At 37.2% G+C, this 11,760-nt stretch overlaps 1 protein-coding gene across 1 annotated transcript in view; it reads left to right on the forward strand.

Moving 5' to 3' along the window:
- adam23b (ADAM metallopeptidase domain 23b) overlaps positions 1–11,760 on the forward strand; it is a 53,608-nt gene that overhangs the window by 947 nt on the left and 40,901 nt on the right. Inside the window, exons 2-3 of the mRNA XM_016462908.1 lie at positions 1,465–1,676; positions 3,159–3,235. Coding sequence (XP_016318394.1) covers positions 1,465–1,676; positions 3,159–3,235 — 289 coding nt within the window. The remainder of the gene's footprint in view (positions 1–1,464; positions 1,677–3,158; positions 3,236–11,760) is intronic.

Here is an 11,760-nt window from a genome sequence, read left to right on the forward strand (position 1 = left end):
TATATCGCATATATATATATATATATATATATATATATATATATATATATGAACTAAAAATGTATTAGTCTGTTGAGTTTTATTTCTCAGATGGAATTATTATATATAAGAATATCTTTATTATATTAAATAATATATATTACTCATATACTCATTTTCTTCTTATTTAAAAAAAATGACCCTCTAACACATCCTCTATTCTTTTTTATTCTCTCTACTTGTTTTCTTTTTTATTTATTATAAAAAATGACCCTCTAACATTGGCGTTCTCTATTCGTTTTCTATTCTGTCTGCTTGTTTTCTTTTTATTTAGGCTAACTGAGACTTGTCACAACACTTACATATTATTGCTCTTTTGTTGGTTATGATTGCTTCTGTTGCCCTCATTTGTAATTCACTTTGGATAAAAGCAAAACATCTGTGTTGACTGCATGTAAATGTAATACTATATGAGTAAATATCATATAAGAATGCAAAGAATTATTATTAATTAAAAATTAAACAAATAATTTTGGCAACACTTTAGATTAGTGAACACATATTCACTATTAACTATGAGATTTCTCTCAAGAAACTCCTACTTTGCTGCTTATTGATAGTAGGTAAGGTTGTAGCAGTTAAGTTTAGGTATAGGCCTATTGTTAAGAAATCTAGAATATGGTTATGCAGAATAGGGCATACATTATGTACTTTATAAGTACTAATAAACAGTCAATATGCTAGTAATATGCATGTTAATAAGCAGCTAGTTAATAGTGAATAGTGTTCCCTAAATCCCTTAAGTGTTACTATAATTTTACAACTCTATTTAATTTGAGTCTGGTTTATTTCTCTTTAGGGAATGTTGACAACCAGTAATGTTATCTTGTAGAGAGAGATCCAATTAAAGCAGCACTATGTAACTTTTTCTGTGTTCAAAGTTTGCAAAATGTATATAATGAGCGAGTACATCATGAATTCATCTTCCGAACCGCGGTTTTGTCTTATTCCGAATCACTACGGTACATTTATAATAAGTACTTATATTTGGACTATTGTAGCCTGGTCGGGTCATCACCGCTGCGGAGTAACACATACCTGCGTGAATCGCCATAGACATAAACTTAGAGAAGTAGCTCCGGTTGGAATGTTCTTCCGTGGGATGTGCGCAGTTCTGTTTATTAACCGCTAGAGCACCAAAAGTTACATAGTGCTGCTTTAAAATCCCTCAATGGTATAACTTACTAATAGGGCCCGATGCAAGAGAGAAAGCACGGCATTGTTATCATTTCAATGATATTATTCATAGTTTAAATATATCAAGCTTATACCGATTGTTAGCTTGTGACGCACGTACTGTAGGCCTAGTCTGCATGCAGTACACCTGACACCAGTCTAATTTGAGGTTTCTCTGTGGTTCAGTGTCAGATTGGCCTGGTTTAGATGGCATTCATCAAGCGAGTGTGTGTGCATGTGTGTTGTCAGTGTTGGAGGCTGAGATCCCCGGGGAGGCAGTGTCATTGCTGCTACAGAAGGATGATACTGCAGCCGGACAGAAGCACAATGCCAGCGGGCCGCAGGAGTCAGAGCGCACACTCACATACCCGTCTCGCCTCATCTACTACCGGAACGAAGCTTTGGAGAGCACCTACCATGACCTGAACACTCGCGCTAGGATTCCTGACCCACATGGACAGGTGAGAGCATTCAACCCAGCATCTGTTACAAGTTATAGCATAGAAACCCTAAATCTAAATACGGCACAGCTGATGCAGGATATGAGACAGTTTTAATTGAAACGTTTACCCAAACATTAAAATTTGCTGATGGTGTACTAATCCTCAGGCCATCTAAGATATAGAGAGTTTGTTTCTTAATCAGATTTGGAGAAATGTAGCATCGCATCACTTGCTCACCAGTGGATCCTCTGCAGTGAATGGGTGCCGTCAGAATGAGAGTCCAAACAGCTGATAAAAACATCACAATAATCCACAAGCAATCCACACCACTCCAGTCCATCAGTTAACATCTTGTGAAGTGAAAAGCTGCGTGTTTGTAAGAAACAAATCCATCATTAAGATGCTTTTAACTGCATTTCGAGTCCATGTATAAAAACGTTGTTTTCTCCAGTCTGAATTAGGAGAGAAATATGCACAGATCAAGCACTGTTTACAAGCAAAAACAGTCTAAAACAGCTCTACGTATACTAATATTCAGGTGGATTTTAATGTGAGAGGACAACATGGATGAAGTTTTTCACTGGAGGAAGTGTTATTATGAATTATGGACTCGTATTGTGGCCAGAAGCGGCGACTTAAAGTTAAAACGTCTTAATGATAGATTTGTTCATTAGAAGCACAAAGCTTTTTACGTCACAGGATGTTAATTGATGGACTGGTGTTGTGTGGATTACTTTTGGATTATAGTGATTTCATAGAAATAATACATTTTTGGGTGAACTATTCCTTTAAGAAACAAAAATAGCCTTCTTCATGTATTCATGATATGATGATTTTAATGAATGACAACGACATGATTGATCTCCCAGTCAGCGCTGTCTGTCGTGACCAAACTCCTAAGATGTACATTTCAAAGTCTTTAAAAATTAGGAGTGTGTCTAAAAATGAAGGCACACTCTTAATTTTATGATAATTATTTTATTAATGAGGCTAGAAATTCAACCCAAACATTTTACAGCACCATTTGATAAAACCTATTTATTTATTGATTGATTTATTTTTGTTTTGATACTTTAAATGATTTAAATAATTTAAATACAGCAAATGAAAGATAATTCATCCTGTGACCTCTCTTTTATTTATTAACTTAATGGAAACAAACCAAAAGATAAATTCAAAGCAACTTCCCATTATGTACCATTTGAGATGAAAACAGACATACAAAATCTGACTGTGTCAGCCACGTTTCAGCCAGTCCCGTGCCTTATTGTGATAAGAAGATATGTTTGTGATTACTGCAGCTGCAAATGCCATGACTATGATACTATGAACATTAGGCAGACATTGCTGTGGAATTGCTTCACATTGTTTTGAGCGCACAGTAAAAATAGGCACATTTCCGATGACAGCTCGAGGGAATTGATCTGTAAACAGTGACGGTCGGTCATTCTAGCATCTGGTCTGACACTAAATCTTGACTTTTTTTCCTTCCTTCAATAGGAGGTCCATCTCGCTCAGGCTTCATTTCAACTTCAGGCCTTTGGATCACAATTCATTCTGGACCTCACATTAAACAAGTGAGTATTGCTAAGTTGCTGTTTCACTATATGTTCAGACTCTCACAGGCCTCACACACTCATGACATGCGTTTGCCTCTCATGACTGTTGCTGTGCCAGACTATTGATGTGTTGTGTCTCTGTCAATCTAACACAAGCACTTATGGGAATACAGAGCCTCTCTTCTGTGTTACTGGAAGCAAAGTTTCTGCGCTGCTGGGATCCATTTCCATTCAGCTTCACGGAATTACACTGTAAATAACACCATATCTTTCTTTCTTTCTTTCACTTTTTTTTGTGTTCAATATCAAGTGGTGTTGGCCGCCTGAATGGTTATTGCAGGTTTTGTAACCAAAACACTAGATACTGCAACTACACCCTTCAATAATCTAGAAGCTCCAAAGCCAGACATTCATCTGAACGGAATGTGTTTATGTGTGGTTAAAACACACTCCTGTGTGAGAAAGAATCCTGTGTGAGAAAGAAGTGAGCTTAGGGGGTGTTCACACAGAATGCGTTTTTCCATTCCGAAGTGCTACTTTTCCATAGCTTTCCATCCGCATTAGCCGGATGTGTATGACCGTTGCGCTAGTGTCTTTTGCAGCATCTCACACATGAGCAACATGTTTTTGAGATGCCATGTCAAGTTGAAAGAATTTCAACTTTTACACGCAGCGCCGCCCATCAATGACAGTTCCAAAACAGTGGACCAATCAGAAGTCCCTGAAGGCGGGGCCAGCATTGAGAGCTTTTGTTTATAGTAGCAAGTTGGCATTGCAACTGTTTTATGTGACAGCAACATAGCAGAAATAGCATTCATATTGGCTGTGTCCGACTCCGGATATAACATTTTTTCAAGTGATTATCACAACCTGTGTCTTTAAAAAAAGAGCCTGATATTCTCTATGTATTCAACTGTTTGGCTATTTTATGTTATTTCCGTTATGGCATCTCAAAAGTGCGTCTCGAGACCCCTGCGTTAGAGGTCTGCATTCCCGCGGCTCTCCCACAGGAACAGCGGGACCCGACCAGATTTTTTGCGCTGCGGGATTAAATTCCCGAATAAAACGTAGTAGCGGTCAGTAACTCAACTCGGTTTTGTTTATATTTTGCTTAGCCTATAATTTTAAATGACAGATGTCGTATTTATTTATCTTTCTCTGTGACACTTTTCCTACGGTGTTAACAAAAAAAATGTCAAACGAATTTAGTATTTTGACAAGACAAATAAAAATAGCTAATAGCTAATTTTTGTACAACCTACATTTTTATTTTTTTTCTCTCTGCCACACTTTTTCCCTATTGTGTTGTAAATGTTAAACTAATTGCATCCTGACAAGACAAATAAAAATAAGAAATAAAATTTTTGTACAACATTTTTATTTTCTCTGACACTTTTTTTTCCAGCTGTGTTGCATAAAATATTAAACGAATTTTGTGTCTTAAGATAATTCATATAAATTCAAGTCAAAGTCAATAAATTCAAGACTCTTGACAAGACCAATAAAATAACATACAATTTTGTGCAGACTACACTTTTATTTGTTAGCCCATCTCTCTTTCTTTCAGTAGCGGAAATTTAAATGTGAGATTCTGGAAACGAGATCTAAATTTAGTGGGAACGGTCGGGTCGGGAAGAAAATGATTCTAAGCAGACAGCGGGTGAACAAAGAGTGAATATATAGCGGGAGTGGGTGGGTGCGGAATATAACCTTGCGGGAGCGGGACTAAAAAAGTAGTCCCGCGCAGACCTCTACCCTGCGTCCTGCACTGCACTTTTAAAAAAAAAACATTTCTGAGTGCTGCGCCTCGCGTTTTTAGACGAGTTCTGTGTGAACGGCCCCTTAATGTGCACTTGTCGTACATTTCCGATCTTAAAAGTGTATTTTTAAAAAACTACTTGCAGATAGTATAAATGAAAGAAAACATTTTTGCCACAGGTTTTACCGACCCCCCAGAACACAATTCTGACAGAGGGGAAAACCATGGAAAAATGCAATTGGGCTAGTTTTGGCCTAGTTTTTAATAACAATTAGGCTGTTTTTTTGTTTTTTTGTTTTGTTTGTGAAGACCTGGCAACCCTGGGCCCAAGCCAACTCAAAGCTGCATACTCACAAAAGCACAAGACGATAGGAGTGTCAGAGCTCCTTCACCAAATGAAGAATAAACAAGACTGAAGTGACAGGACCCTGACATTAACAGTAAATTATTTGTATATTAAGTACTCTTTTTAAAGGGGTCATCGGATGCCCATTTTCCACAAGTTGATATGATTCTTTAGAGTCTTAATTAAAAGTCTGTAACATGCTATGGTTAAAATTTCTCAATGGTAGTGTAAAACAACACCCTTTTTACCTTGTCGAAAAAGCTCTGTTCATAGTGAGCCGAATTTTGCATCCGATGACCCCTTTAAAAGTAAGTGTGCTTTTGCACCAATGATTTCTCTGGAAATTATACTTCCAATTAGAAAAAAAAATGTGATTATTAGTATTTAGTGCTTGCTAAGGCATACTATTGCTCAAATATTAATTTGTGTTGAGGAAATTGATGACGTTGCAAATCAGTGCTATTACTTTTCTGAGCAATTTGATCTTTGAATTAAAAAAAAAAGAAAAATCTTGGCTAAAGTCATTGTTATGGCTTCGCTGCTGCACCTTGCACTTGAGTTGATTGTGGTTGGCGATTCTGACCCGAGTCCTGCGAGACTAAAAATACTGTAATTGTCAAAGAGGAGTGGTGTCTGTCTGTCAGACTGCTTTGATTGAAATGCGGTTTACCTCCCAGACTCTCTCTCTCTCTCTCTCTCTTTTTTTCCCTTTCTTTTTTTGTTGTTGCATGGTTTAAGGTTGATTTACCTTTGGTTGATTTTGCTGTAGATATAGTGCAGGGAGGGATGGCGTCACAGTGGAGAATGTGCTCATCTCGACTGGCGGGGAAGTAGGACATGAGAATATTGTGTCCGCTTCTCGCATGAACAGAGCTGTAGTAGTGTTCTTGAAAGAACAAAATCTTGTTAACCAACTAATCGAGAACGGTCTTGTTATAAATGACAACTTTGTTCAAGTTACCCCGTTAATCGAATGTTCCACCCTTCATTCCTGATGACGCGTTGGAGCGAAAGTTGCTAGTGGTTTCAAAACAATTATGCTAGGCTGTAAACATCCGTCTTTGAGGCACGTTAAGTCTTTTAGAAGACAGGCTTTATGTTTCTAGAATCCGCAGAAAATAGGCTAGATGTTTCATTTCGAGTACGACATGAAGGGAGAACCTATATGGTGTATGCAACAACTGGTAGTTTAAGGTGCTTCGATTGCGGCGATTTAGGCCATAAAAAGTTCGCATGCCCACATAATCGAGAGCGTGAGCCAGGGAATAGGCCTGCTGTCTCAGGAGAAGTGCTGGTGGAGCACATTACTCGAGAGGAGCAAGCAGGTTCATCAGAGGTAAGCGATTCTGTTGCGGCGCCGTCCGCTATGGAAGCAAATGAGCATGTTGTCAATGTCAATGATATAGAAACTAATGTAAATGAACGTCAGCAAAATGAAAATACTGCAAATACTGTAACTGTACAAAATATAAATGCAGATGAGCAGCAAGATAATATTTTGGTAGTTGCAGGGCCCAGTTCAAGATGTGAGGAGCCTGTTTGTTTGGGTTCAAGAAAGAGAGAGCTGTGTCTAAGCAATGATGGTAGTGCAATGGATGATGTTGTATCCGACGAAAATGGTTCTATATTTGATTATGAATGTGATTCACAAGGAGGTTCTTCTGTTTGTGGACCTGAAAGTGATTCTCAGGATATAACCATTAAAGATCCCTCTATGTATACTTTAGAGGAAATTAATGGGTTTCTTGATGAGACGTTTGGGAAACAAGTCAATATCAAGGATTTTATAGCTGAGGGAGCAACACACCCAGTTCTCAATCGAGAATGGGGGCTCGACCTGCAGCATGTTCCAAAGCTGGAACAGCTAGCAATAATTTACTTAGCTGTGGGAGCAACACACCTAGTCATTTTATTGCAGGAAACCCATAGTGATATTGAGAATGAAATAGAGTGGGGGATGTGGTGGAAAGGTCAGCATATACTTAGTCACGGTACAAATCTGAGTGCGGGAATTGCTCTCCTTTTTTCTCCAGAAAAAAAAGTTAGTATTGAAAAAACAGAAGAATTTGTAAAAGGTCGTCTTGTCCTTGTTAAAACTATTATTGAAGGGATGACAATTTATTTTATAAATGTTTATGCACCAAATGTGGGACATGAGCGGCTACAGTTTTTTAGTGTATTAACTAATGTCTTAAGACAAGATTTTAGTGATGGAGACGTCATTATTGGTGGAGATTGGAATTGTACAGAGTGTTTTAACGATGACCGTAACAATGTAGAACCTCATATGCTTTCCTCCAGCTATTTGTCAGGATTGGTGAAAGAGGCTGAACTTTTAGATACGTGGAGAATCAAGCATCCATTTGACAAACAATATACATGGGTTAAAATTTTGGACAATAGAGTAAGTGCTGCTCGTTTAGATAGAATCTATGTTTCAAAAAATTTTAATAACAGGGTTGTGGATTGTTGTATTTCTCCTATAGGTTTTTCTGATCACCATCTGGTTTTTATTTCAGTAAACATGGTTTTCAGTTTCCAAGAAAATCATCTTATTGGCATTTTAATGCTAAATTGTTGCAGGATGCTTTATTTTCTGAACATTTTGTGGCATTCTGGAACTATTGGAAAGAGAAAAAAAATGATTTTGAAAATTTAAAACAATGGTGGGAGGTTGGTAAAACTCAAATAAAACTTTGCTGTCAACAGTACACTGCATATTGCACTACCACTCAAAGAGAAACTATTAAAGCCCTGGAAAGAGATATTGAGTCTATAGAGACAGAAATACTAAGAAGAAATGATCCAGCTTTTGTAAATGACTTACAACAGAAAAAAAACCAGCTAAGTTTTCATCTGAATGAGAGGGTGAAGGCAGCGTTGGTGAGGTCACGTTTTACATTAGTCACTGATATGGATGCACCAAGTGCTTATTTTTTAAATTTAGAACGTTCAGTGGCACAATATAAGCAGATGACATGTTTACGTCTTCCAGATGGGAAGATTGCAAGGTCTTGTAGATATTTGATCTAGACTTATGGCTTTTCGTCTGCAAGCTGCTCAGACTGCTGTATAACAGTGATATTGCATGGATTAACGCTGCGGTTGCACTCTTGAGGAAAGCAGGCAATATGGGACTTGATAAACATCTTTTTTTACTGAGCTTGAATGAAACAACTTTAACAGATTTGACACCCTTCTATAGATCTATGATGGAAGCTTGGAAAGTTTTTGTTGTATCAAGACCTGCTGGAATACGTGCAGGTTTGTGGCTGATGGAAGAGCCATTGTTCCAGAATCCTTTTCTACCTTCTAGACATTTATGCTCTGTCAATTTGTCATTACGGCTAATAGCTGCTGGATGCGTAAAACTTGGCCATAATTTGAGCATCAGTGTGGAGACTCTGGGTGAGAGAACTGGGATCAAATCTATTCGTTTCCTGAAACAGTTTATTGATGAATTGGTTGGAGAGCTGAATTTTGATCAAAGACATTTCATCAACAACTCTAACCATATGAAAGAATGGATGGCTGGGTGTGAATATGATTTTCCATCCTTGATGATAACTGCTGACTCAAGAGAATGGCATGAGGAGGAACATCGTATATTGTCCTTTAAAACCCCTCAGTTGGATAGTTTTGAGTCTGTTAGTAAAAAGGCTCTGATATGTTGTAAATAAAGGTGATTTCAATCTCAATCTCTCTCTCTCTCTCTCTCTCTCGCTATGCCACGCGCGCGTGTGTGTGTGCAGGTGGCCGGTGTTGTGCGACAGTTTTGATCTAAATATAGCCGTCCCACAGCATGCAGCTGAGTGACTGTAGCTCAGAGAATCCCACTCCGGATGCACCAGTAAAACACCACTCATCACATCCCTCCATCCCAGCCTCGCCCTGCTCCCCTGTCCTCCCCTGTCCCTTCAGCACGCATGTTTCCTGTGTCAGATTAGATTCATTGAGGTGACATGCTGAGGCGTTATATCGTATGACTTTGAACTGTGTTTAGTTTGGTGTGTCTTGATTCTGGAGAATAGAGCTGATCAGTTTGTATTCCTGATATTAGCATTTTAGCATAGTATTAGCATTTTTAGCATGAGCTCCCACTGGAATTTCAAATGGGTTTTAGAATGCCAAACAGTTCTGAATTTATAAATAAAATAAAAGAGATTACTTGAATAGATTCTAGTATAAGTTATGCACTTTAGACATCAAATGTGAATTTTAAAATCATTGTGCTCTTTACAAACATACACCACCATTTAAAAGTTTGGTTTGAGTAAGATATTTTTTGTTGTTGTTTTTGAAAGAAATTAGTACTTTTATAAAGACACAACACTTTAAATTAATCTAAAGTAACAGTAGACTTTCATATTAATTTAAAAATTTCCAATAAATGCTTTTAAACTTTCTATTCATAATCCTAAAAAGAATACTGAAATAAAATAATAAAATTAATTAATTAATTATCACAATTTTCAGAAAAATATTAACCAGCACAACTGTTTTCAGTTGCTTCTTGAGCAGCAACTCAGCATATTAGAATGATTTCTGAAGGATCATAAATGCAGCCTTGGTGAGCATAAGAAACTTCTTTCCAAAACATAAAAAAACTTGCTGACCACAAACTTTTGAACATTATTTTTTGCACTTTCCCATCTCCATGAAAACCTGCATGCTTTCAGTCAGTCAGTCTTAAGGGCCATTGTACACTGTAAAATCCAATAGTTTACCTTACTTAGATTTAATTAGTTATCTTTACTTAGTTGTTATACTTATTAGGTTGTATTAAGTTACAGCTACTTTCAAGGCAAATAAAACAATTTACTTACTGTTTTGAGTGACGCTTACTTAAAATATTCAAGTAGCCACAAAGGAACCAATGACATTAATACACCAGTGAAAGGCAGCAGTGCACTAATAAGTTGCTAATGTGCAACATAACAACAGAAGAAGAAGAAAAGAAAAACATAAGCTAACTTCATAAATTGATGTTGATTTTCCTAAAATGTGTGTTTTTTTTAGCTAAACATTATTGTGATTAGCGTTCCCTTTGGTAGGACACTTGGAACTTGGTTTATGTTGCTATAATTATCTTCCTGTAAATGCAGCAATGCATCATGAAGTCAGAGTAATTCGATTTCAAGGGAAGTAAAGTAATAAATAGGTTGCTTTTAGAAAGTAACCTACTTTCTAATGAAAGCATTAATGTATAATTTTATGATTATTTCATAAATACCTTGAAATGCTTTTAAATGGATTTATATAATTCTTAAATAGTGTGTGGTAATATGCTGAAGTCACACACAGACTTAAACATTCAGCACGTGAATCACAACAATGGTAACAATTCAATTTCATTTATTTTCATTAATTGTAACAATAACCATTTTATTTGCTCTTTTTGTTGTGCTACTACTGACACAAGACAGCTAATAAAATTGGCAAATAAAATCAACAACTGTAAAACAAAGCAACTGCATAATTTATTCATGCCGCAATGCACTCTGGGAGTCAGTGAGTAGCTATACTAAGTCATGAGTGAACCTAAATGAAAGGATCAAGTACCCCCTACGGTTATTTTGTAGTTACTAGAACTCTCGTGTAAGTAAACTATACTAACTAAGCATTTGTCAGTACAACATACTATTCCTATTTCACTTTACTTAGTTTTTTCAAGGCAATCAGTTTGCATGCTTTTTTTAAGTAAGCCCAACTAATTAGATTTTACAGTGTAGACGTATGTAAATTGGGATCCAACCAAAAACTCTGATCCAGAACAATGCATATTCTGGGACTTCTTTTAGAAAATCTTGCTGACCCCGAACTTTTGAATGGTAGTGTAAATTACTAACAAGTCACTAAATAAGGATAACAACTACCGCAAGGATGTGAGTTTACACGCTTAGTGAATCGGAAAGCGGCTGTAGTCCTTCAGTTTTTTCCTACAACCTGAAATCATAAACAGCTCTGTGCTGTGGGACTTTAAAGTCAGCTTTGTAATCTTTGAAAATCTAATAACTTCCTCTTTGTTGCTACAATCACAGAGGCCTCACAGAAATGTTGATTTAACCCTCTTAATTTAATGTTAGTGTGAGAAAGGTTAAAGTTGGCATGAAACGGAAGTAGCGATTGTCTTTTTTTCTCTACTGTGACGTCTATCCGAGTGAAACGGCATCTGAAATGAGAGGGCGGGACTTGATTTCGTCCTTCGGGAATTGATTGGATCGTTGGAAGTTGGGGCATTGCTAACAAAATGGAGGCAGATCTGAATGCAAGTTTGCAGTTAGTTGTGGGGGGATTTCTCTCCACTGGATTCACCGCCGACACCCTAGCATGAAGAAATGTTTAATTTATTGAGGAAGATGACGACGAGGACGATCAACGGCACAAAACATACCTTACAGCGCACACGCGCGAGAGAGAGAGAGAGAGAGAGAGAGA

Source organism: Sinocyclocheilus anshuiensis, unplaced genomic scaffold (assembly GCF_001515605.1).
Source record: "Sinocyclocheilus anshuiensis isolate Anshui unplaced genomic scaffold, SAMN03320099.WGS_v1.1 scaffold732, whole genome shotgun sequence".
NCBI classification, from domain to species: Eukaryota; Metazoa; Chordata; class Actinopteri; order Cypriniformes; family Cyprinidae; genus Sinocyclocheilus; species Sinocyclocheilus anshuiensis.